The sequence below is a fragment of the Alosa sapidissima genome, chromosome 5 (genome assembly GCF_018492685.1).
Source record: "Alosa sapidissima isolate fAloSap1 chromosome 5, fAloSap1.pri, whole genome shotgun sequence".
Taxonomy (NCBI): Eukaryota; Metazoa; Chordata; class Actinopteri; order Clupeiformes; family Clupeidae; genus Alosa; species Alosa sapidissima.
Window position 1 is genome coordinate 7,468,504 of NC_055961.1, and position 26,452 is coordinate 7,494,955.

At 43.6% G+C, this 26,452-nt stretch overlaps 2 protein-coding genes across 3 annotated transcripts in view; one reads left to right on the forward strand and one right to left on the reverse strand.

The window, feature by feature from the left end:
* Positions 1–18,612: 18,612 nt before the first annotated feature.
* Positions 18,613–22,134, reverse strand: LOC121709299. The gene is made up of 2 exons (XM_042092556.1): positions 22,002–22,134; positions 18,613–20,672 (listed from the first exon to the last, which is right to left on the reverse strand). The coding sequence occupies exon 2, from the start codon at positions 20,652–20,654 to the stop codon at positions 19,026–19,028; it is 1,629 nt and encodes a 542-aa protein (XP_041948490.1). The 5' UTR covers positions 20,655–20,672; positions 22,002–22,134; the 3' UTR covers positions 18,613–19,025.
* Positions 22,135–26,225: 4,091 nt separating this feature from the next.
* The window catches only part of gfpt2 (glutamine-fructose-6-phosphate transaminase 2), a 20,245-nt gene continuing 20,018 nt past the window's right edge, over positions 26,226–26,452 (forward strand). For both annotated transcript variants that reach the window (XM_042092950.1, XM_042092951.1), the window contains exon 1: positions 26,226–26,400. In XM_042092950.1, the coding sequence (XP_041948884.1) occupies positions 26,394–26,400 (7 nt within the window). In that variant the 5' untranslated portion in view covers positions 26,226–26,393. The remainder of the gene's footprint in view (positions 26,401–26,452) is intronic.

Below are 26,452 nucleotides of genomic sequence, written 5' to 3' on the forward strand. Positions count from 1 at the left end.
TAATTATGATACAGCAGTAAAGGACAGCTAACACCCAACCAGCAAATCATTACATGACACTGGAAATAGGCATAACTCTATTCTATGGGTGTAAAGTATTTGTACAGGACGTAAGGTTCAATACAGAATTGTACCAAATGCAGTCTTTAACAGTAATCAGCAGTAGGCTTTTTTGCTTGCGGACCATGTTTTAAATTAAAGTTCCCACACAAACATATTGAGTAGCGGAACATACTGGTATGTCAGTTTAGTCAATTGAAGAATCAGAATTAGTACATAGCTAGTTGTCTTTATAGGCAGATAATATAGACCCTCATACTCAATTGAAGGACAAGACAAAGACTAACAGCAACAGTCAAGACAAGATATAAAAGGACAGATAGTTCCGTGTGTGAGGCACTTAAAAGTGAGTACAGCCTTGATTTCCCATGAGCCACAATTGTACATGAGACTTAAAGTTCAAAAATGTGAGATGTTCCCTTATTGTGGGGGACAGGCTACAGTATTCCAAAGTGTATTTCCCTTTACTGACTATATGGTTTGTCCAGTGGTGCGTCTGAAAGGTATTACACAGTCCTCTTTGATGGCCTACTACTAAAGGTCATTCAGTGGGGCAGGGGCAAGATGATGCAAGGCATCATACAAAACAATCTACAAAACAGGCATACTTAAAACATTTGAAATTCTCAAAACTCAATAGTTTGTGTTTTTCCAGTATGCTACAATGATGAAATGACACTTTTTTTGAAGGGTACTTCAATAGACTTAAATGTCATACTAGTTAGTGACCAGTAAAACAGTATTGGAATGTGTCACCTTTTGTGTTTTGTTTTGTGAACACCATACAGACTGCTTTGCTGGTGTTTAGATAAAAAACATTTTCTAAATATTAGGCTATTCCCATTGCGCATCAGCAATATAGTCAGTGAATTTTAGATTAGCAGTACCTACAGTGGATGTTGTGTACTGTTACACCCATACTCTATTCCCTTTGAAGTGAACCTGAAAATGTAACATGAACTTGGCCTACACTCTGAGAAGGTAAATTGAACAAAACACTTGTGCAAACAGTGTTGTTTAGATTGACAAAATGCAATAAATGGCAACCCAGTAACATGCAAGACATCTGTGGTGGTGTTCTCATTGATGACCATATCAGTGACCTTCTCAATGACCAGCTGGGATCGGCTCTTTGCATTCACTTCTTTTTCAACCGGTAAACAGGGTTAGTCCAATAATATTGTCTGGCACACTGAATTTGTTTCAACCTGAACTGAGGATGAGTCCAGTAAGGATTCCTATTATACTGTTTTCTTCTCTTGTGGTAAGCAATATCAAGCCAGTAAGTTTCTCTTTGTTGCTAATTCCATCTGACAGCACTTTTTCTCTGTTGATCTGACATCACGCAGATATACCACTGCTCAGAAGTATAGAGTCACTTTGAAATGTCCTCTTTATCAAAAGAAAAGCGCCAGACATTTCTAAGTGTACCCCAAACTTTATAATGGTGGTGTATATATAGTACACATCTGCATTACTTCTAACTATTGCAGCTGACTTCTAGGCTGCTAGTGTGGGTTTGTGGGTCTTTTTTTTGTCACACAAGCTGAGTAGTTTTTAAATTAATTATATTCATGGACGGGGCCAATACATGTAATACATGCTTTCGTTCTCTTTTACAAACACTTGACTTTTACTGCCAAAGGTACCATCAGACAACCTCTCCCCACCCTGCAGGACATCTATAGTAGAAGAGTACGGACAAGGGCCCGAAATAGGTCAAGCAGACGTCTAAACCAACTGAGGCTTTTTTTTTCTCACGCCATCTGCATCCTGAACACACATCATTGTTTAAACTGCACTTACATGGTGGACTTGCCATACTGCACCTACAGACACGGCCCTTTTTACTCCCTGGGTCATTCCGTGTCAAATCAGATAAGGTTGTTGCTGTACCGTCTCAGATTTTGTTCAAACCATCACTGTAAAAAGTTTAACGTAAAATTTACAGCAACTTGCTGGCAGCAAATAACCAGCAAGTTGCTGTATTTCACTCTACAGTACACCTACTGTATGCGAAATCACAGTACCTATGCCTGATACTGTAAATGCAAACTACAGTAGTACTACCAGTGCTGTAATGTATACAGTATTGAATTGTCTACCGTATTTTTAATCACAGTACTTATGGATCATACTGTAACTTAGTACAGTAGTAATACCAGTGCTGTAATATTATATACAGTAATTTTGGGAAATTCATATCCTGCTTTATCTACAGCCAGGATAAATTTCACTAGGCCTAGGTATGGTTTAGGCTACACAAACTTGCATAAATAACCATTGACAACTTGTTATCAGTTTGAAAAGCAAGTACATTTATTCACTTTTTTCTGTTTAGAAATTCTCGTGTGCTGCATCCTAACGTTAGACCAACGGTTGCAGTCAGCCTGATCCACCACCAGTAGCAGAGTGAAGCAGCACCTAGCAGAAATAGAAGAAAAAAAGATAAACAGTATTAGATAACAATTTTCAACTGAAACTGAAGGCTACTTACAAGTGAAACTTTAGAATAATAATTTATATATATACTGTATGTTTTTTGAGTTTACTGTCAAAATGCCAGGCTGAAGATGGTGTTAGCATAACTCAGTTTCGCAAGGTATATTTAGCTGCTAACGTTAGCCAGCTGGGTGAGCTCATTGATGATGTTTGCTTGCAGCAACACATAGATATATGTACTGATTACGATGAGTTAACGTTACATAAGTTAGAAGCTAGCTGGTAGCAGCTAAACCTCCACGTTAACGTTAACCAGCAGCACATCATCTTCAGCCTAACATTGTGACAGTAATATACTAGGCCTAGCACTACTAGCGAATGTTTTATATAAATTATATGAATATAATAAACTGTAACTTACTGAGAACTAAGGTAGGCCTAATATAAACGAGACTGCCAAAACGTTAACGTAACATAAAACATTAACGTTAATGCCACCTTCACAGCAACAGCAACTATGATAGCTAGCCTAACGATACTTAGTTGATCCAACAAGCATGGATGAGTTTGTAAGTTAGACAGTACAACGTACATAGACTGTACACATGCCCGAATTTAATGTAGTACAATTTCACAATGAAACATTAACGTTACATGAATAAATGCTTGCTTACCATTAAGGTGGAGCTGCGAACTTGACAGAGTGCTGAACACCGTTGGTCTGACTGACTGAACTGTAGCTCAAAAATGATCTCCCGCCGCCGGACAGTTCAAACGTCGTCGCGCGGTGCACGTTTCAATCACCACGTCAAAATTTTCCAGTAAACCATAAATCCATGACTTTTCAATATCTTTTCAAAATTATGATTTGGATGGAAAATCAACATAATATCAATGTCACCTTGCTATCTGGGAGCTTAACTTTGTATTTATGTGCAAAAAGAAAACAGAAAACCCCAACTGATTTTCCGCCATGTTTTTTCAAAATTTTCAAAAAGCTGACAAGTGAGGGAGGAGTCAGATTTATTACGGTGTTATGATTCGCAGCAAATTTTTATTACTGTAGTTTGACCATTTTTGACCATAATTCATAGCGAAACTACAGCAACATACTGTCATGAGCATTCTCCCTCCCTGGCAACAACCCTTAATTGATTCAACTCTCTGCCACTCTGCTCACTCTCTCTCTACTCTGCCTAACGAGCTCCACCTGGCTCCGCCCTGCTCAGCTCTTGTTACCTGGCCAGCTGCGCTGCATTTCCTACTCACCATCCTCACCTTGCCCCACTCTGCTCTAATTACTCTGCCAGCTGCACTGCATTTCTCCACTAACCTCTCCCAGTATATAAAGCCCTGTTTTTCAGCCAAGCCCTGTCAGATCGTCTTCAAACCTGGACCAGTAACCTGCCTGCCTGCCTGCCTGCCTACTCTCTGACTCCTACCTGTGATTCGGATCCTTTCTTGACTGCCTCCCTGTTCTACTGCCCCGGTTATCCCGACCTGCCTTCCGGATCTTCTCGATTACTCTCCGATCTTCAGCCCCCCCGGTAACTCGAATCTGCCTTCTGTCTCTCACCACGTTTAGTGCCTAGCCCTGGTCTGTACTACTGCCTGCTGTTCACCTTGCTGTTGTGTGTGGGTTCCCCTGAGCCCCGAGAACCCCTGACACCCCTGGCACTCCTAGCACCCCTGGAACCGGAACCTCCAAGACCTCACGTTTCTCTCACTCCTCTTCCCCCCTGAACCCTTCAATAAAAAGACTCTGAATTTGAACTTGCGCTCTTGGGTCGTCTTCTGTCCGTGACAGAACGATCTGACCACTATGGAGGAAGAGCCCGAGATGACTGCCCTACAGCGACTGGAACGCACTGAGGGAGACATCAATCGGATGGCTGGCGACATCGCTTCCCTTCTCCAGCAGCAACAGCAACAGCTTCAACAGCAGCAGCAACAGTTCCAACTGCAGCAACAACTGCTAGCCCAAGCCCTGCAACTACTCTCAAACCCGGCTACTCCACCTGCACCCACCCCTGGTTCTTCTGTTCCTGTACCACCGGCAGTGCTGCCACCAGATCCCCACACTCCTGAACCAGAGATTGGGAACCCGGAACGTTTCGATGGAAACCAAAAGCAAGTAAGACCATTCTTGAGCAGCTGCCGAATCCAGTTCGCACTACAGCCCAGGACCTTCTCAACGGAGGGAGCCAAGGTAGGCTATGTCATCACCCATCTCACCGGCCGAGCTCGGTTGTGGGGAACGGCGGAATTTGACCGGCAAACCCCAGCCTGTGCCTCCTTCAGTGCCTTTGAGGAGGAGATGTTAAAGGTCTTTGATCTAGGCTCGCCAACAGCCGAAGCGTCACAAGCTCTGCTCACCATCCGTCAGGGCAATCGGACAGTGGCAGACTTCTCCATTGACTTTCGTACCCTGGCCAGTCAAAGCTCGTTTAACTCGGAGGCACTGGTGCAAGCCTTCCTCCACAGCTTGGCGGACTATATCAAAGATGAGCTTGTTTCTCATGACCCGCCCTCAACGCTTGATGCCGCCATTGACCTTGCCGTCCGCATTGACCGCCGTATACAGACCCGGAGGAGGGAGAAGGGGCGTCTCAGTCAACCTGCCATCCGCACTCGGGTCGATACCTCCTCTGTCCAGCCCCTGCCTGTCAAGTCCCAAGGCCAACTCAATCAGCCTGAGGCCATGGAGATTGGCCGTGCCTCTCTGACTCCCGAGGAGCGTCGGCGCCGTCTAACCTCCAACCTTTGCCTCTACTGTGGTGGTGAAAATCACCATGGTCGCCACCTGTCCGGCAAAAGCAGCAGCTCACCAGGTGTAGGGGAGATCCGGGTGAGCTCAACAAGTCTTCAGTCTCCCTCCATTCGAAAACCCCTGCTTCATCTCCGCCTTCAGCTTTCCGACACGACTCATACGTTGGCCGCCCTTGTGGATTCTGGAGCCGAAGCAAACATCATGGACCCTGAGCTTGCACGGCGACTGGACGTGAACCATCATCAACTGGCACAACCCATTCCTGTACGAGCCCTGGATGGACATCATCTGGGCACGGTCACTCACATCTCAGCCCCTGTGACAATTCTGCTGTCAGGAAACCACCAAGAGTCCATCCAGTTTCACCTCCTACACTCACCTGGCCAACCACTCATTCTCGGATACCCGTTGCTCCGTCAGCACAACCCCCACATCGACTGGGAGACAGGAACAGTCCGTTCGTGGGGAAGGAGTTGTCACCAGACCTGTTTAAGGGGGGCCACCCTGCCCGTTCATCGGGAAATATCTAGCGCTACCCCCGACATATCCAATGTTCCGACCTGTTACCACAGCCTGAAAGAGGTGTTCAACAAATCCAAGGCGACATCTCTACCCCCACACAGACCCTATGACTGCGCGATTGATCTCCTGCCTGGCACAGCACCTCCCAAGGGTCGTCTGTATTCACTGTCAGCCCCGGAAAGAAAGGCCATGGAAGACTACATTAATGACTCTCTTGCCGCCGGGATAATCAGACCGTCTTCTTCCCCCGCAGGAGCGGGATTCTTCTTCGTCGGTAAGAAGGACGGTTCTCTTCGTCCATGCATAGATTACCGGGGTCTGAACGACATCACGGTTAAGAATCGCTACCCACTGCCCTTACTTTCGTCTGCCTTCGAACTGCTGCAGGGAGCCACCGTATTCACGAAGCTGGACCTTCGCAATGCCTACCATCTGGTGCGGGTGAGAGAGGGAGACGAGTGGAAGACTGCGTTCAACACACCAACCGGCCACTATGAATACCTCGTCATGCCATTTGGCCTCACCAATGCCCCAGCAGTTTTTCAAGCCCTAGTGAATGATATCCTCAGGGACATGTTAAATACATTCGTTTTTGTGTACCTTGACGATATTTTAATATTCTCAAAGACTCTGTCAGAACACACGCACCATGTCCAGTTGGTCCTGCGCCGCCTGCTGGAGAACTCTCTTTTCGTGAAGGCAGAGAAGTGCGAGTTCCATGCCAAGACCGTTTCATTCCTGGGGTATGTGATCAACGAGGGCAGCATTCAGATGGATCTCACGAAGGTGTCGGCTGTCACGTCCTGGCCAGTCCCTGAGTCTCGGAAGAAGTTGCAACAGTTCCTGGGCTTTGCGAACTTCTATAGGAGGTTCATCCGAAACTATAGCACAGTGGCTGCACCACTCACGGCGCTAACCAGCACTAAACAGCCGTACCAATGGACAGCAGCTGCTGATAAGGCCTTCCATAGCCTCAAGACACGTTTCACTTCCGCTCCCATCCTCCAGATGCCAGATGCAGCAAGGCAGTTTGTGGTGGAGGTAGATGCTTCGGACGTGGGAGTGGGTGCAGTGCTTTCTCAGAGAGCAGCCGAGGATGGCAAGATGCACCCCTGTGCCTTCTACTCCCGTCGGCTAACCCCAGCCGAATGCAACTACGACATTGGGAACCGCGAGCTGCTGGCCGTCAAGCTCGCCCTTGAAGAATGGCGGCACTGGTTAGAGGGGTCAAAGGAACCATTCGTAGTGTGGACAGACCACAAAAACCTGGAGTATATCCAAACAGCCAGGAGGCTGAACTCCCGTCAACAGCGGTGGTCTCTGTTCTTTACCCGCTTCAATTTCACGCTCTCCTACCGCCCGGGATCTCGCAACATCAAACCTGATGCCCTTTCCCGGATGTTTCAGAAGGACGAGATCACCGCCATGCCAGCTCCCATTCTTCCCAGCCACTTTGTCGTAGCGGCCCTCACCTGGGAGATCGAGAAGCAGGTCATGGAGGCTCTTCGGAACCAGCCAGGCCCAAGCACCAGCGCCCCCAACCGTCTGTTTGTTCCAGCAAATCTCAGGTCACCTGTGATCCAGTGGGGGCACGAATCCCGTCTGGCCTGTCATCCCGGCATCACTCGCACCCTTCATCTGGTCCGCCAGCGGTTCTGGTGGCGGCGGATGAGACGGGATGTCCAAGAATTCATCCGAGCTTGTCCCACTTGTAACCGAAACAAGACCCCCAACCAGCCTCCTGCTGGGTTGCTGCAACCCCTACTCGTACCCAAGCGGCCCTGGTCCCACGTTTCACTGGACTTTGTTACGGGTCTTCCGCCCTCTGACGGACACACAGTCATCCTTACCATTGTTGACCGCTTTAGTAAGATGACTCACTTCGTGCCTCTTCCTAAACTACCCTCTGCTAAGGAGACCGCCCAGGTGGTCCTGGAATATGTGTTTCGTATCCATGGCCTACCCCAGGATATAGTGTCAGACCGGGGGCCGCAATTCTCAGCAACCTTTTGGAAGGAGTTCTGTCATCTCCTTGGGGCCACCGCCAGCCTATCATCTGGATTCCACCCGCAGTCAAATGGCCAAACTGAACGCATGAACCAGGAGCTGGAGAAGGCACTGAGGTGCGTGGCCTCCCAAGATCCCCGGGCCTGGGCTCAACACCTGCTCTGGGTGGAATATGCCCATAATTCACTCACCAGTTCCGCCACCGGGCTCTCCCCCTTTCAGTGTGTCTACGGGTATCAACCCCCACTGTTTGCCAGCCAGGAAGCAGATGCCACCTGTCCGTCTGCTCTTGCGTATGCCCGCCGCTGCCGCCGCACTTGGGCCCAGGCTCGCACTATGCTCCTGAAGTCAGGAACCAGCTACGCCGTCGGTGCCAACCGACGGAGGGCCCCAGCACCTACTTACCGGGTTGGTCAGAAGGTCTGGCTGTCTGCCCGGGATCTGCCGCTGCGGGTTGAATCACGAAAGCTGGCCCCTCGCTTCATTGGTCCTTTTCCTGTGCAGAAAGTCATCAGTCCAACGGCGGTTCGGCTTCAGTTGCCCACTTCCATGCGGGTCCATCCCACCTTCCACGTCTCCAAGGTCAAGCCGGTCCATGAAAGTCCCCTGGTCCCTGCGGCTCCGCCGCCGCCTCCTCCGCGCCTCTTAGATGGCGGTCCTGTCTTCACCGTCCGGCGGCTGCTCCGCTCTAGGCGACGGGGTAGGGGTCTCCAGTACCTCGTTGACTGGGAGGGATATGGTCCGGAGGAGAGGACCTGGATCCCGGCCAGGAGGATAGTGGACCGGACCCTCATCACTGACTTCCACCGACTACATCCTGATCAGCCTGCAATCCGTAGGGGCCGTCCCAGAGGGGTCCCTAGCCGTCCTGCCCGCCCGGCTTCCTGTCCTGTGCCTGACCCTGATCCTGTCTCAGTACCTGTCCTGTCTCCCGACCGTGACCCTCCAGCTCCTTCTGAGGATGGGGATGCTCACTCGGACCGCTCGGAGGAGTTCTGACCCGCCGCCTGCTCCCCTCCACCCTCCCGGCATGATGTTGTTCTTGGGACTTCTGGGGCCGTCCCTTAGGGGGGGGGTCCTGTCATGAGCATTCTCCCTCCCTGGCAACAACCCTTAATTGATTCAACTCTCTGCCACTCTGCTCACTCTCTCTCTACTCTGCCTAACGAGCTCCACCTGGCTCCGCCCTGCTCAGCTCTTGTTACCTGGCCAGCTGCGCTGCATTTCCTACTCACCATCCTCACCTTGCCCCACTCTGCTCTAATTACTCTGCCAGCTGCACTGCATTTCTCCACTAACCTCTCCCAGTATATAAAGCCCTGTTTTTCAGCCAAGCCCTGTCAGATCGTCTTCAAACCTGGACCAGTAACCTGCCTGCCTGCCTGCCTGCCTACTCTCTGACTCCTACCTGTGATTCGGATCCTTTCTTGACTGCCTCCCTGTTCTACTGCCCCGGTTATCCCGACCTGCCTTCCGGATCTTCTCGATTACTCTCCGATCTTCAGCCCCCCCGGTAACTCGAATCTGCCTTCTGTCTCTCACCACGTTTAGTGCCTAGCCCTGGTCTGTACTACTGCCTGCTGTTCACCTTGCTGTTGTGTGTGGGTTCCCCTGAGCCCCGAGAACCCCTCACACCCCTGGCACTCCTAGCACCCCTGGAACCGGAACCTCCAAGACCTCACGTTTCTCTCACTCCTCTTCCCCCCTGAACCCTTCAATAAAAAGACTCTGAATTTGAACTTGCGCTCTTGGGTCGTCTTCTGTCCGTGACACATACTGTATTCACAAATACAGTACACATTTTTCTCAAAAACAGCAGTGATGCTGTGAAAATCACAGAATCTTGTTACAGTGATGTCTATATCCAGAACGGATCCCAAAACCAAGGCCTGTAAAATATCTCTGTTCAAATCCTATCTTCAATTTAAGTGAGTACAGCATGCTCATTGATTTTCTACAAGGCCCTAGATTTGGGGAAAAAGCGCAGAAAACAGTGACATTAAGTTGTAGGATTACGTTCCCCAAGTACTTGTAGGCTACGTGTAATCGATTACTTCTTTTAATTCGTTCACGAATCTGTCATACCATTTTAAGTGAACACCTTTCCTCCTCTATACCCAATGACCTATAGAGCTCGCAGTCATTGGTATAGGCATATCAACACTTTTATCGCTCTTATCATATCAACACAATTTTAGAAAACATATGGACATTTATTCCTTATTTGCCACAAATGAACGGTATTGAAATGGCCAAATGAACCATTATCTGAATCTCAGTCTCAGATTTCAATCTACATGAGCAACATGTTTTCACTAAAGCAACACAAGCCACTATGAGGAAATAATATATCATATGAAGGTATTATTATATACAAAGACAAAGTGCAAAGAAAAAAGTATTTTCTCACTCCCACATGCGCACAGTGCATGCAATTATAACAATTACCACTAGATGGTGGCATCGCATAATTTACCAGTAGCCAATCACTCCATGAAAAGCGACAACATTTTTGTGAATACTGTGAAGAAATGTAGCTGGTTAAATTCAACTCAAATTGTTCTCTATCCAAGTCATAATTTTGTGAAGGTAGCTTTGAAGGAACTGAATTTAACATGCTAATTTCTGCTGTCTCTTTAAAAGCCCGCCATCAGTCATCTCACCCAATTCTTTTTGAGGTTGTCTTAGTTCATGTACTGAGCTAGTGGCAACCTATTCCCAACAAATGTTGCCACAGTAAACATATTTTCCAGGAATCCATCCACCCTAGACCTCAGTGTCCTCCCCGTGAGACGCTGTTGTTTCACTCATCACAGGTCATTTCCTTCTCTATGCTGTGGCCCTGGTGGAATGTCTGCTGCTGGTATGGCGCCCAGCACTGGTCGACACCCTACACTCCACCCACTATAAAGAGGTGTTTGCGTGCGTGCGTGCATGTGTGTGTGGGGGGGGGGGGGGGGCTGTGTGTGTGTGCTTGTGTGTGTGTGTGTGTGTGTGTGGGGGGGGGGGGGGGGCTGTGTGTGTGTGTGGGGGGGGGGGGGGGGGGGGGGGTCTGTGTGTGTGTGTGTGTGTGTGTGTGTATGTGTGTTTGTGATACAGTGTGAATAAGTGTGACAAGTGTTGTTACCCAAAACAGGCAGCAAAGTGATAATGTATGTGCTAATGTGAAAAAGAAATTGAGACACATAAACATAAGATATACACATCCCCCTAAAGACCGTATACAGTGAAAAACATGACTAAAGTCATCCTTACACCAGAAGACTTTGACAAGATTTGGGAAAGGTTCTTGAAAGATTAAAGTCTTTTGAGTAAAGCTTGTAGACTTCTGGGGTATTCTCACTGTGTAATGTGTTCATATGTTACTCCTGTGTGTAGTATACAACGGGGAGAGGTCCTTGTATAACCTTGTTTAGTACCAAAAGCTTGACCAGATGTGGACATGAGTCAGGGAGGCTTAGGCCTATGTCACAAGCATGTAGGATTTACCATGTTGGTCGGCAACAGTTGTTCTGGTCCAGGGTCAGTATTTTCCATGTGTGCAATGGTTGGTACCTGCCACGTTGGCACGATTTACGTTCGTATGTTTTAGTATAACAGGCTTTGTCTTTGGTTTTGACTTTGAGACAGATCGAGGAAGCGGCTCAAGCATCTTCTGTCAGGACGCTCAGCTTCTAATAGCAACCACGACTGTTAGACTGCAGTTTTATTGCTCCGGGCATCCCTGGGTTTAGTCTCTCTGAAGTGGCCCAGCCAGTCTCTCTCTCAGTCACTCTTTAGTCCTGAACTCAGAGCACCGAAAAGGCTTGAGCGCAAGTGACACCTGTCTTACCGTTCTGCAGTTTTATTGGTTGAGCCTGTGTTCTGTTATTAATTGTTTTACCATCTACAATAAATGATCTAATCACCGATCCTGATCCAACCATCGAGTCTTATTGATATCATCTTCAATACAGAACTAAAACACTACATTTCCTGGAGAAACCAGAGAATCCAACACTACAAGCTTGAACAAGCATTAGTTAAAAGACTCCAGTCTTTCAAGAATTTTTCCCAAATCTTTGTCAAAGTCTTCTGATGTATGGGTAGCATTAGGTGAAAAATCTAAAATGTTCAAAAACTTAAGCTGATGGAGATTCCACTGTGCCTGCTAGGACAAACTAATAGAGAGTGTATAAATACTAGTATGATTGACCTACAAACATTAGAAATAAAGGACAGGGGGCTCAATACAGGGCAGATCATGTTAGTAACTCAGTACTATTTTGCAAGGGTACACCTACACTTTGTCCTCTATCACAATGTACACACCAGCTTGTTGGTTGAATGTCTCATCTGAAAAAAGTGTCTCCTGTCACAATATGATCACTCAAGCAAGAATGATTTGTTTATAGGACAAACATGAAAGAAAGTATGCACTCTGAAAGGTTATGATTAAAGGACTGAAAAGGTCTATATGACAGTTTTTTTACCATGAAGTATGTAAGGAAAGTAAATACTGGCATGGAAAACCAACAGCAAATGTCCTTATATGTATTACGTTATAATCAGCATATATCATCATCTGTGGCTGTGGAAATTTTACATAACTGAAGGCGTGTCAATTTGCCACTTGACAAAGGCAGGGTTGATCTTTTGACCTGCCACATTGGCAAGAAGGTCACAGTAGAAACAGTCATTGTGAAGGTTTTGTATCCATGACAATTTTGTGCAAATGCATTTTCAGTACAGTCATATTTTTCAGTACAGTTATTTTCAGTCATAGTCATGCTTACAATGAATGTGTTAGTTTGCGTGGTTTCTGTTCTGTTTTCAAGTTTGTTTCCATAAGAGGTTGCCTAGTGCACACACCGTACCCACCCTCAAAAATATATTTTGGGGATATCCTCCTAGATATGTGTCATTTCAGATAGATCTACCGTTACTTCAATTTATTTTGTGCTTATGATAGTAATTTAAAGTATAAAACCCTCACTTGGGGGGGGGGGGGGTGCATGAGGTGCCATGCCATTAGCCTGGAGGGGCCGTGTACCCTCTTCCCTCAGACATCACACTCGTTGCTGAGTGTGCTCCTGTGGAAGAGAGTGAGACCCGTCATTCCTGACCGCAAATTCCAGGAACTCGGTCCACTTCAACCCATAAATATAATAATTTACATGTTACTAAAGCTACATGTCAGAATTATATGTTGCCCTTAAAAAAGAAAACCCCCTGCATGTGATTTCCTTTACTAAGGAAATTAATTTCCCCACAAGATTTGATTTATTTGCAAATCTAATTAAAATCTTATCGCTTTTATGTTGCCTGACTAACAAACCCTCCTTTTTTACATGGTTACCCTTTGGCCAAAGACAAAAGCTGCTATTAGGCAACTGGCAAAGTTGCTATCAGGAATTAGCAGAGGTGGAAAGTAACGAAATACATTTACTCACGTTACTGTATTGAGTAGTTTTTCTGTGTATTTTGTATTTTTTAAGTAGTTTATAAAATCGGTATTTTAAATTTTACTTGATTACTTTTTGAGTGAAGTATTGTACTTCGCTACATCAAAAATCCCATCCGTTACTTGAGTAAAAAAAAAAAAAAAAAGACTAACGAAAACAGAAAGGGAGAGAAAAAAAAATCGCGCCCTAAACCACTAGCCTAGTGATAATGATCAGCATGTAGCCTACAACAGGACATGAATCAAGCTGACGCCATGCAGTCTTTCTGAAAGTGATGGAGATGGAGCTGGATCACGAGATGCATCAGATTAGCCTAACCTATGAAAGTGTATTTTCTGCTATTCCAATGGGTTGTCTCAGTTCGTTTTAGCTCCAATGATTGCGGAGATATTCAAGCAAACACCATGGGATTTCGTGTTTTGACGTTTGCTCACCTTTCTTTGGAAAGAAGTTTATTAGCAGTTGTTTCCCCTCATTTCTCATGTCTCTCTTTTTCCTGTTTTGGCCTTTGTTTTTAGTAACCTGACTTGGCTTTCTTGGAGAAAGACATTGCACCAGCAGCACAACAATTAGCGGTCCACTACTGGCGATGCTCAACTAAATAAACAAAAGATAGACTACCTTATGAATCGTGCAGGCGGACTAAACCATTTAGCTCTTTAGCAAGGGAGAGTGAGAGTGACCTTAGACAGTTTTCACTATGTTTTGTATACAAAATCCAGTCAGTCAAACTTTACATTTCGTCTGACATTCATTTTTACATTTAATTTGGAAGTTAAAATATTCAGGTAAAATAAATATATGGTGGAAATAAGTATTGAACGCTTAATTTTTTTTTCAGTAATTAGCCTAAACTTCCAGTGAGTCTATTCGAAATTTTCACCACACATTATATTAACACACATATAAAAAATTCAAACATAAGAGTTTTGTGTATTAAAGTGGAATGACACAGGAAAAAAGTATTGAACGTGCCTACTGAAATTTCTTCAATACTTTGTGGAAAAGCCTTTGTTTGTAAAGACAGCTTCAAGACATTTCCTGTATGACAAAACTTATTAGTCGCAGTATCAGGTGTGATTTTGGTCCATTGTTCTAAACAGATTCCAGGGGTCCCTCTTGTGAATCCTGATCTTTAGTTCCAGATTACTTCCAGAACTGTTTAATTTAATTTAATTTAATTGGCTGCCTTCAAGTCTTTCTGGAGCTTTCTCTGAGTGGTCCTTGGCTCTTGGAATTGACTATCCTTCTGACTCCCTGGTCAGAAATATTGCGAGGAGATCCTGTGCCCTGTGCCGGTTGATGATGCAGTGATGTTTCTTCCACTTGAAGATAATGGCTCCCATGCTGCTTACTGGAAGATTCTGAAGTTTTGAAATGCATCTGTAACCAGTTTCATTGATATGTTTTGCAACAATAAGGTTGCAAAGGTCTTGGGAGAGCTTTTTGCTTTTATCCATCATGTCATGTTTTTTTTTTTTTGTGTGACACCTTGGTAATGAAAAACCTTTTTATAGCCCATCAATATGTAAGCTACTAACCAAGCTTATATTAATTTGCGCAGATAGAAAGGATAACTACTCTCTAACTACTTACAGATTCCAGCTCGTTCCTTCCCTTTCCTTGCCTTAGTGCTTTTTCTTTCAATACTTTTTCCCTGTGTTATTCCACTTCATTACACATGACTCTACTTATGGAGTTTTTATGTGTGGATTACCTGAGTTATTACTAATGCCTGAAATGTTGTGCCCCCTGTATTCCACTTTTCAAGGGCCCTCTCCTCCATTGCCCTACACTTCCCACTTTCCCCCCTAGTTCGACGCCCTTTAATCTGCTGAACCTTCTGCTCGTTTCCAAATATAAAAAAAACTCTCTGCAACTCAATATGGCCTGCCTACCTCAGCTGCCTGTGAGGGGCTTTTCAGTTGTGCTGGATTACTGTTCACTGCAAAGCAACCCAAGGATGAGTGCAACTAACTTTGAAAATAAACTACTGCTCAAACTTAAAGGAGGTGTTTTTCACATAAAGGAGATTTTTCACATAGATCTCCATTTCTCAACATCCTTATCAGGCAAGTACCTTTACTCGGCGGCCATATTGCAACACTTTTTGGGCACTTATCGTGCATCTATTTCGGCAGAAATGCGCGTGCGTAAGGCTTCACGACACCAACCTTGCTCCAGCAGCGAGATCACAACAGATGATTGGCACGATGTCTTCACAGCACACCACATGATTGGCTCAATGTATTTTACAACACACCACATGATTGGCTCAATGTATTCACATGTCAACGTTTTGCCGCGGAAGGGTTGTGTTATGTGTAGACAACTGTTACAAGCTAACCCCATGCATTACTATGGAGGATTTTTTGAGTGCTGTATCTCCTCATTAGAAAGTCTCTGGTAAAACTGGTTGTTCTGGTACCACCCCCCCCCCCCCCCAAAAAAAAAAAGTAACTAAGTAACTTTTACTTAAAGTACATTTTAAATGAACTACTTTTTACTTTTACTTGAGTACATTTTCAGATCGGTATTTTAACTTGTACTTGAGTAATATTTTATCAAGGTATTGGTACTTTTACTTGAGTACAATATTTTCATACTTTTTCCACCTCTGGGAATTAGATAATGGCCTTACCCACATTCTACAGTGATGTCAAAGCCCAAATGTGGAACAAGCACATCACTTTATTACCGTTACATTTATCTTACATATGAATGAGGCACACTGTTTTGATACTGTCACCAAGTACTGCACCATCACAACTACAGTAGTACCATGCCACATACTGAGTCTCCTCAATGGCAGTTTTTAAACAACACACAGCAACAGGGATTATTGGATTTGGACAGTTGCCCTCAGCTTCAGTTAATTAGTAATTACGAAGTATTAATAAGTATTTGGACAGTAACGCAAGCTTTGTAAGGTACACCACTGCAATGTATATGAAGTAAAGCAGATTTTTCAGCTTTAATTCAAGGGGATGAGTACAGCCATTTGTATACATTGCCACCCTGGTTCAAAAGTAATTCAACAGTTGACTGATCAACAGTTTCATGAATTATTGTAGCTTAAACATAACTGTCATTATAGTGATTTTATTTTGCAGTCAATAGTCTGGAACCCATAAACATAAACAAACACAGAGTTTCCTCCTGTGAGATGCTTTGCCAGGCCTTTTCTGTAGCCTCCTTCAGTTGCTGCATTTTTGTGGATCTTTCAGCCTTCAGTTTTGCTTTCAGTAAGTGAGGTCAACAGTGACCAACTTGGCATTGAAAAATATTTCCATTTTTTTGCAATGAGAATTTTTGTTGTATGTTTTGTGTCATTATCCATATGCACTGTGAAGGAAAGTTTTGCAACACTTGGCCGAATCTGAGCAGAGAGCCTTTTAACACAACAGAATTCACTCTATTACTTCTGCAGTCACATCATCTGACCATGTTCCTGTTCGGGCAGCCATGTACAACACTACCTCCACCATGTATGACAGATGAGGTGGTACAGTATGCTTTTTAGATGTTTTCTAGCAAATATGCTTCTGCTTGTATGCTTCTGTTGAAAGACAAGAGCGGGATCAGTTGACTCAGTAAAGCATCCATGTGGTTGACTAAATCATTGATTATAGTAGTAGTTTAAGTAGTTATACCAGTTGTATAATGGTTTTGAATGTTTTTTATGTACTGATTTGGTCCAAGTTAGGAATTAAAGGATGTATCTTGTGGTTGATGTAGCAGTTATTCAGATATAAAGAAATTACTCATGAAACATAATCTGGATTTAGTCTGAACATTACATTACATTACATTACATTTGGCTGACTCATTTTTAACCAAAGTGACTAACAACATGGTAAACAGTTTAAGTTTTAAAGCAATTCTCAACAATTTTAGGACAATTTAAAAACGGTAGAGTATAGTAAGAATAAGTGCATCAGTGAGTGCTGTTTTTAACAGTTACGTGTCGGTTCAAGACGGCTGGTAAGTGCTAGGATCAGCAAGACTTGTTGTAAGTGGTGCTATGAGAGGAGATGTTCTCTAAAGAGCTGAGTCTTCAGGAGTTTTTTGAAAATGGAGAGGGATGTCCCTGCCCTTGTAGGAACTGGCAGTGTGAGTTTGAACAAAGACCAAAAACTTCAGCCACGTACTGCATAAGTAGCCTAGTTTACACCCTGGCTCTCAGATGATCTATAGGTTTTGTAATGCAATTAACAGGTGACATTTTATTGTAATAGTAAAGTGTCCCTGACCCTCAGATTGAGCTGCTCTCATTTCCATTCTACAGTTGATTGGCCGTCATTTACACCTCAATTGAGCTCCTGAGTGTTGTCAGGGCTACTCATGGACATTTCTTAGAATTATCTATATTGGGGAAATCCAGTGACCAGTTTGATGGTTAGCAGATGTTTTGTCAAGTTTCTCCTGTTCTGCTTTGAAAAAGCATATAAATATAATGTGATGCAATATAATGACTTACACAGCTGTAATAATGGCAGTGATCTGAAATATTTCTAGTTTTGTTGTGGAAAGACTATGAGCAAGATTTATTGAAAGTAATTCCCACATGAGAATGCAAATAAAATTGTAACTCCCACCAAACAAATATAGTCCCTTCTCTTTTTGTTACTGTTTGAGTTTCAATTTTTTGAGTTGAGTTTCTCTGTTGGCTGTTTACCCTGGTGCTCCATTGGATGGGATTTGGCTCATCTATTCAGTTGCTAGCAAAGATTCTAGAGCGGAGCTCTGTTCTAGAATCTTTGGTTGCTAGTCTCTTTCCCCCAGCAGGGTTTGCTTTGCCGTTCTAAGGGAGCCCATGCTGACCACTGGGGAGCGCAGGCCATTTGGCTGACAGAGGCTGCCAACCTCAAAGCTCCCGAGACGCTCTCCCATGGACCGAAAGAGAGAAATGACCGGGCCAAAGAAGCTATCCCTGCGTTGGTCAGCGCCCTGCTTTCCAACCCCACTGACATTGTAGATGTTTGTTGTGTGTCCTCTGCAATTCCCTCTTGGCCTACATTCTCCCATGTTGTGCACATATACACATTTTCATTGAAGTATATTCCCTCAATCCCAATCCGCATGCAAGACCAGTAAACGTCTATCAGTAAACATGTTTGCTTCTCTTACAAACATTAGCTATTAGTAATCACTGTTTGTCTGTGTTGTTGATCATGTCATTTTATTTCATTTATTTATACCTCTTCATTTTGCCTTTCATTGTTAGTCTGTCTATCTAGTCTGTTCATTTATTACCAAGATTCCTGATCCTGATTGTAACAATTACTTTGTTGTGTGATGCAGCCTTTGGCAATGAGTAAGAACAGTGATGTTAAACATTTATTGTTTATTTCACTCTATGTTTTTATTTTGCATGTTTCACAGTACAGGGATTCAAACACAATGAAACACCACATTCTTGAATCTGTGGCCCTAATATTTCCCACTCAGTGTCCATGAAATTATTTTACTCAAAACAAAAAAAAAAAAAACTTTAAAAGGTAACAATGTTTGTATCATAGTCATTGAAGTGTCTATATGAGAATAACGTTGTGTTGTCTAAAATGTTGTATTCAGTGATCCAGCATTTCAAGGGTAGAGAACAATTCGCAGTACATTGTCCTCAACACACATGAACATAACAGATGTCTACTGGTGAAATAGGTCACATAATCTGAGAATTTTGTATAACAGATTTCTCTAATACACTGACAAAATAAAAAGTCTTACGTTTGACTGACTTCAGAAAAAAATACTAATTCGGTAGCATGCAGTGTCAGTTAACATTCTTCGTTTCTGCCTCCACTGAGGATCTGAGAAGCCTTTTCAGTGACCTTACGTTGGTAGCGCAACCTCACATATTCCTTCTGCTTCAACCGATAAACAGGGTCATTCTGGTAAACGTCTCTGGAACGCTGTTTTAGTTTCTCTCTGTGCACAGGGTCATTCAGGTAAACGTCTCTGGAACGCTGTTTTAGTTTCTCCCTGTACACAGGGTTATTCTGGTACATTTCTTTGGAACGTTGCCTATGTTTCTCTCTGACCATTGGATCATTCTTGTAACGATCCCTACTGTACTGTTTCTGTTTCTCCCGGAAATCACCATCAAGCCGGTAACGATCTCTATTGCGCTGTTTTTTTGCCTTATAGAGAGAAGGATTATTCTTCCTGTTCCTTTGTAATTTTACCCTCCTGAAAGCAGGATCATTCCTATATTGGGATGTGAAGGCAGACTTCTTTTCCGATGAATACAGAGGTCCTTCTCTTTCAGCGTCTGTTTTGTGCTGTGTTCCCTTTAACTTGTTTCTTTCCTTCAGTTCTTTTAGTTTTTCTTGTCGCCTTGTTAGTTTACCAGAACCTCTTCTTATTTTCTCCAGGCTTGGATTTTTTTCTGATGAATGCAGATGCCCTTCTCTTTCAGTGTCTGTCGTGGGCCATACACTGTCTAACGCGTTTCTATCCTTTAGTCCATCCAAGTTTTTCGGTAGCCGTGTTAGTCTCACAGAAACTCTTCTAATTTTCAGCTCAAGGCTTGATGACACCAACACCTGTGAAGCAGAGTTCTGCGCCACACTTTTCTGTTTACTCTCCATTGCACTTCCTGCCTTGATATGGTCTTCTTCAGATATTGCTCTAATAGACATAAAGACGACTGGTAAAAGATTGTACTCTTTATTGGCATCAAGGCCCAATGAAGTGCAGAACTGCACCAATCCGTTTGCCAGGTCAGTCACTGTGTTGAAAGTAACCACTACAGCGTCCTCCATTTCCTCACTGCATGATTCATTGGCATTTTGAGAGAGTGGATAGAAAAATCCAAATGGGCCATGTCTGTCTTGGAAAACACTTATGCACAAAGTGCCAACCATCAACAAGGCCTGTGAATATGCAGTTCCAAGACCTTCAAGATGAAGTGAGAGGTTCAAACAGTCTTCCTGATCTTGAGGTGCATCTTGCTCTAAGAGTCCACTCATAGGAATGGATCTCACTACTCTGTAATGGTCATGGTCTGTGTCAACTGTATCAGGCAAGTCATCAATACTCAGATTTTTACTGATGGACCTCTCATCTTCCTCCAATTGGTGTCTCATTCGATGGTACAATAGGTCTCCTTTTCTCATAACATCATCAAGATTTCTTCTATCGACTTCACCTGCCTCTTGCAGGTAGGCAAGAAACATCAGCGAGCTGGCAAGGCATTGGCTTCCCCTGCCATCCTCAGAATAACTGAGATCAGGCTGGCTGTGTGAGACTCTCAATGAAGCTTTATGTGTTTCTTCACAGGATATATGGTCACTGGTCTCACTGGTATCAGTTTCGTCACATTTAGCATATTTTGCCTTTTCTTTTCGCAGTCTCCATTGCTCCTTTGTTGTGAGTGATTTTCTGTGGTTTTTCTTCCGCAGCATTGGGGTTGTAGTTAAATCCTTAATAAAACAGATAGATAAAACAGATTGATGCCAGAAAATAACACAAACCACAATCTGTAAAAAGATGACTTAAGTAAGTATATAGCATAGTATATTTACTTTTTTGATCCCGTGAGGGAAATTTGGTCTCTGCATTTAACCCAATCGGTGAATTAGTGAAACACAAACAGCACACAGTGAACACACAGTGAGGTGAAGCACACACTAATCCCGGCGCAGTGAGCTGCCTGCTTCAGCGGCGGCGCTCGGGGAGCAGTGAGGGGTTAGGTGCCTTGCTCAAGGGCACTTCAGCCGCGGCCCACTGGTCGGGGCTCGAACCGGCAACCCTCCGGTTACAAGTCCAGAGTGCTAACCAGTGGGCCACGGCACGACTTGATTATGGATACAATTTACTAACAGCCCTACAAATAGGAAATCTACACAGTCTAAATAGGTAGATGATGCAGTAAATGTGTATGCAGGACCAATGTTTCTCACAGGGAATCTGTAAATGGGAATCCGGCAGAATAAATGCACTGGATTGTAGGGTGACATAGCCATAGGCTACCCTAATACATTGTGAGATAGGCTAATTAATGAAAATTGGAGTCATCTCTAAGCTAAATTTAATTTGTAATATAAGCATGCTATTTGGTTAAGACAAAGCCTAATAGTGCTATAAATTCAACACAGAAACAGATATCATATTTGCTCTTCAACTGTCCAATTTAAAAAGATTTAACTTAACAAACAATTTGGCTAATGTTCTCATCACTTTGGCAAATGTAGGATAACAGGCTACCTGAGACCCAATCCAGTTGTTGTAATACCACATGTTAAAAGTTGACCTCACCCGTATAATAAATAGGCCTTGATTGCAAAGCCTATTTTGACGACAACTGCTGCCATAGGCCCTATCTTACATCTCCAGCCAACTTCTCCCACTCTGACAAGTCACTCTGAGGAGTCACCTAACCGCCTATCGTCGTGTTTGGAGGACAGGAGGAAAGCCATGAACACAAGAAGGCCTACATCAGAACACAGATAAGACAGACTAGTTTGGCCCACAGGGCTAAAATGTCCGTTTTTATTATGTCGCTAGCTTAAACCAGTAGTCTGGTGGTGGACTGTGTTTGCGTCTAAAGATATCAAGGTATTTACAACTGCATACTCAGCCCACAGAAAACAACAACCGCACGAGAAAGAGATTAGGCTACATTGGAGAGTTATAGGTATTCATATCTATGGTTATAATGTTACATTGTTACTGCCTACGTGAGCAGCAGGAGTAGACCAGGCCTAGGCTATGGTGTATTATCTTGTTAAAGCAAAAAAAAAAAAACTTACCGAAAATGGAGAGTTGCTCAAATTCGATTTAAGTGAATGATTTCAAGTTGACTCCAGAGTGAGCTTAGGCCTATTTCAAATTGGTGCACACTGGACGATGGTTTGTAGGTTAACTGTGTGAAGGGCACAGATGGTTTCAACCAACCAGGTTGGGAGGAGGAGCTACCTTCAGGACAATGGTGCGTTCATTGAGCTCGTTTGTTTCCTGTGGAGCCAGGTGTTTGAACCTGCCGCTATTCTAAATGTAGGCCTAATTAGTGTCTCACGTACTTTTCTATCGTAGCCTAATGTGCTGATTCAACTAGGTGCAACACCCAACCGGGTCCGTGTAGACACTAATTACATTCAGAATAGTGGCAGGTTCAAACAATGATGTGAGATAGGCTAATTAATGAATTGATGATTTTTAAAAGTCTTTTAAAGAGTTTTTTTTTCTTCATGTGGGGCCCTAAGGGGAAGACGAAACCGAAACTTATTGTGATAAACAAAAGCAGCAACACCTGCAAACGTCAAAGAATGCAGTTGTTAAAATGCAGAAATGTATTTACAGCAAAGGTAGACCCACACTGTTTCCTGACTGTTGATGCTGTTTATTACCAGTTTGTACATTTTAGGCAAAGTAAGTAACGTTAGGAATCTCTGATCAATGTGATTGGTAAAATTGGACCAATGATTTCAAAGTTAGCGCATGTAGAGATGCAAGTTTTGTAAACGTTTCCCAATCGAGAGTTACCAGACTCTATTCACATTGTGAATGAGTTGGGCAGGGCCAGGTTAGTGTTTTACAGGCTATATTTCTTTGAATCTTTGATCTTTGAAAAAAGAGAAGTAAAATAGCCTACCAAACCCATCTTTATAGTGCTTTGCAAAATAATTAACTATGGGGTCAATCGATACAAAGTGAGTCCAAAGGGCATTCACACTCATTTTTCTCTGTCAAATTGCTCACGGAGTAGGCTACTCATCACACAGATTTCATACCATTTGAAGTGTGCAACCTCAGCTTTCCAATGATGCTAGTGGTGATAAATGGTTCGCAAGAAAAATAACTTTGAATTTACATGAAATGTAATCATATATGTACATTCTGATACAGGTCTGCATCCATCTCCACATCTATTCTTCTTGTGGAATATCTCACAAACTCTTGACTCAACACATGACAAACCGTATATCAAAATAAAGAGTAGGCTTTATCAAATACAAGGATGTAAGATGAAGGATGAAGCATTCTTCTGTCTGACTAACCAGTAATCCTGTTTGGAAATTGCAGGAAAATAGCCTGGCCAAAAAAGGTTACTACCCTGAAAGTCATCACAATCTCCTTGACTTCCTGATTTTGCAATATTCAAAACCCTGATTTTGACAAATTATAGAGGTACCATTTATTTTTCCAAAAGAACACAATTTGAACTGCAGGGAGACCACAAAAGTCCATCACCCTAAGAAATCAACAAAGTCCAATGGCCTAAATCAGGATTTAGAAGTCTATGGCCTCTAGCATAGCAAGCGATTGCAAGAAGATCATACAAAGGATGGATAGAGGTTGTTTTAAGTTTTTAGAAGTTCATAATCCTGTAGAGATCAAAGTCCTATTGAGAATGGCTGTGCATACTTTAGTGGCACTGCAATCCAGAAGTGCCAACCACTAGCACAATCTCTTACTGTACGTCGGGGCAGCCGTGGCCTACTGGTTAGTGCTTCGGACTTGTAACTGGAGGGTTGCCGGTTCAAACACCGACCAGTAGGAACGGCTGAAGTGCCCTTGAGCAAGGCACCTAACCCCTCACTGCTCCCCGAGTGCTGCTGTAGAGGCATCTCTTACAGTACCTTGACCCACTGACACCATACAGTCACGCACTACTAACATATATGATTACATATCTCTTCCACTTTGTTGTGACTTAGCCTATGGTTGTCTGTCTCGTCCTAATATGTATATTTATTGTGCTATTGTATTTTAACTATTGTATGTCATGCAGCCTTGAGACCAAAACACCTTATGTAACCGTATTCACTTGCTCTCGAGTTGTTACCTTGGAAGGATTAGCTTTTAATCTTGAGCACACAAGATGAAGATGCACCGCATGATTTTTATAGAAATCTTTTTACATATACAACTATTCTTACATGTAGGCTAACAAAATGCTGACAAACATCACAAGACACTGATGAAAAATGAAGAGCATTTGGGTGATAGTTCGGTAATTTCATCTCTGCATGTCTGCCGCCAGTTTAACAATGAGATATGTGGATACAGTATAAGGGAGTTTGGGGGTGGGCGTTGAATAAGAGAAGGGCAAATAGACAAGTGACTGTGGTCAGACTGTTTTCAAAAGGTTACAAATCTTTTTGAAGTATTTTAATGTGAAATATTATTTAAACTTAAATTTTTGTCTGATTTTATTACCACATCTGTTTTATGGCCCGTCAACTTCACCTTACGGCTCCATAGAAATGTATTGGGAGCCTTGATATTTGTCCGGTTTTATGGGATTTTATAGTGATATGAGTTGAAAAGGACAGTCAAATGACATATGTGGGATTAACACAACTCCGATACACAGAAAAAATGCCTTTCAATTCTTGATAAGTTTTCTGTAATTATGTTAAATTAGATTCAATTCTCTCGTCCCAGATCTCCGCTATTTTAAAGCAAACGGTTACTCCTTAGCTAACCATAACGAAACAGTGCTCCACCACATCTGTGGATTAAGCCACACAGTCAACTCAATGTAAGTAAGATAAATAAGGATGTTAATTGTTTTCAGCATTGCCAGCATTGTATATAAAATGATTGTCACTTGGAGGAGACTTTGTAGATAACTAACGTTAGCATAGTTAGCTAACGGGCTAGCTTCGTCACGTCAGAGAAGCATGGTGCTGTGCCACTGATCTTTATAAATCGGTGGGCTGTGCACAGTAGTGCAGGCGTGCCTGCAGGTGTAGGCCTACGTCCGTACGCACTGTGCGTACCACCAGGCTACTCAACAACGAGAGAAAAATTCCCTTGTGTGTGTGTAATGTGTATTCACACTAGAGTGTGGCTACCCGACCTGAGCCCGACGGGACCCGACGGGTCGGGTCGGGTTCGGACAAATATTTAGAAATTATAGTCGGGTTCGGTTCGGGTTCGGACACATGGGGGCGATATGCATTGGAAGCTTTACATTTAAAAGTCCTTATTATGTTGGGTATCCAACAGGTCTGCTTTACATGATGCAAACGTTTGTTTTTTGAGAAGTAAAATGTAAAAAATACCTAATAGCTTTCTTCCTGTGTGCAAGATTTGTTTATCGTACAACGCATTTCAGGCATAGCCTATGCCGCCTGAAATGCACACGCCTTGTCACGACTAGCCTACATAAACAAATGTTTATATGCACATTTCGCACATAAGCACAGTCTTGGGTGCATGACGTTTAAAAAAAAAGTTGTTAGCCTATCAGGAGATTTTAAGATTATTTGCGTTGCATACTGTGGTAAAGACGTAGGCTATACGGTCGTCTCTTTCAACTGGATGATGATTTCCTCGAGTTGCCCCAATTAACGATGCTGCATATGGATCAGTGACAGAGACAGTTTCAAAGACTGTTGCAGTTCATTTCAAGACTTTTCGTCAATGGTAAGACGATAATTCTATTTCAATAGACTATGCTTGCTTGGGCCTCTCGTGCACTCTCATCTGATTCTGTAGACAATTTGTTGTGTGTTCCGTTTAATGGGCTAACGTGAACGTTTAATCACTAGCATAGGAATAATTGAGGCATCATATGCGTCGGGCTCGGGTCGGGTTCGGACATAAAAATGAAAATGCCTGTCGGGTTCGGACGCAACTCTGTCGGACGCGGGCCGGGTTCGGACAGAAATTTGCGGCCCGATCCGCACTCTAATTCACAGTAACTAGGGGGCGTGGCTTTTGCGAACGGCCAATTCAGTCTATGGTCAATTTCAGTGATTGCAGGCGATTTCTAGATTTAGTAGGCCTGTTAGGCTTAGGTCTGGCCAACCATGCCAGTGTGGAACGTAGCTTAGGTATTTGCTGTTGCATACTTCCGTCAGTACACTCACTGCTAGTTAGTGTGCACACTGAGCGCTTACTTGTGTTGTGTCCACTTTTAGATGGTTAGTAGTATTATCCCAATATCTGGGTTTCATAGCCGCGCTGTCGCTTGCGCGTACAATGTGAACCTCCCTCTAGTTTAGGAGGTGGGTGGGTATGGGGTTGCCCTGGAAACCAGGGGTGGAGCTGCTGCTTAAAAAGTTGGACGGCTGTGCATCGCATTAATTCTTTCACTGTTATTCGGCAGCAAGGGTATATATATTTAACGTTAACAAATATTTATATCTTCGCGTACAGAATACCAATAGAGGAGACCGTCGAACTGAATTATGTGTGGTAAGACATGTCTGTGGTACTTTAAGTGTTACTGTAGGGAGACATCATTCAG

Excerpts from the sequence above, each read along its gene's own strand:
- LOC121709299 (XM_042092556.1), bottom strand. The coding sequence starts at position 20,654 with ATGCTGCGGAAGAAAAACCACAGAAAATCACTCACAACAAAGGAGCAA.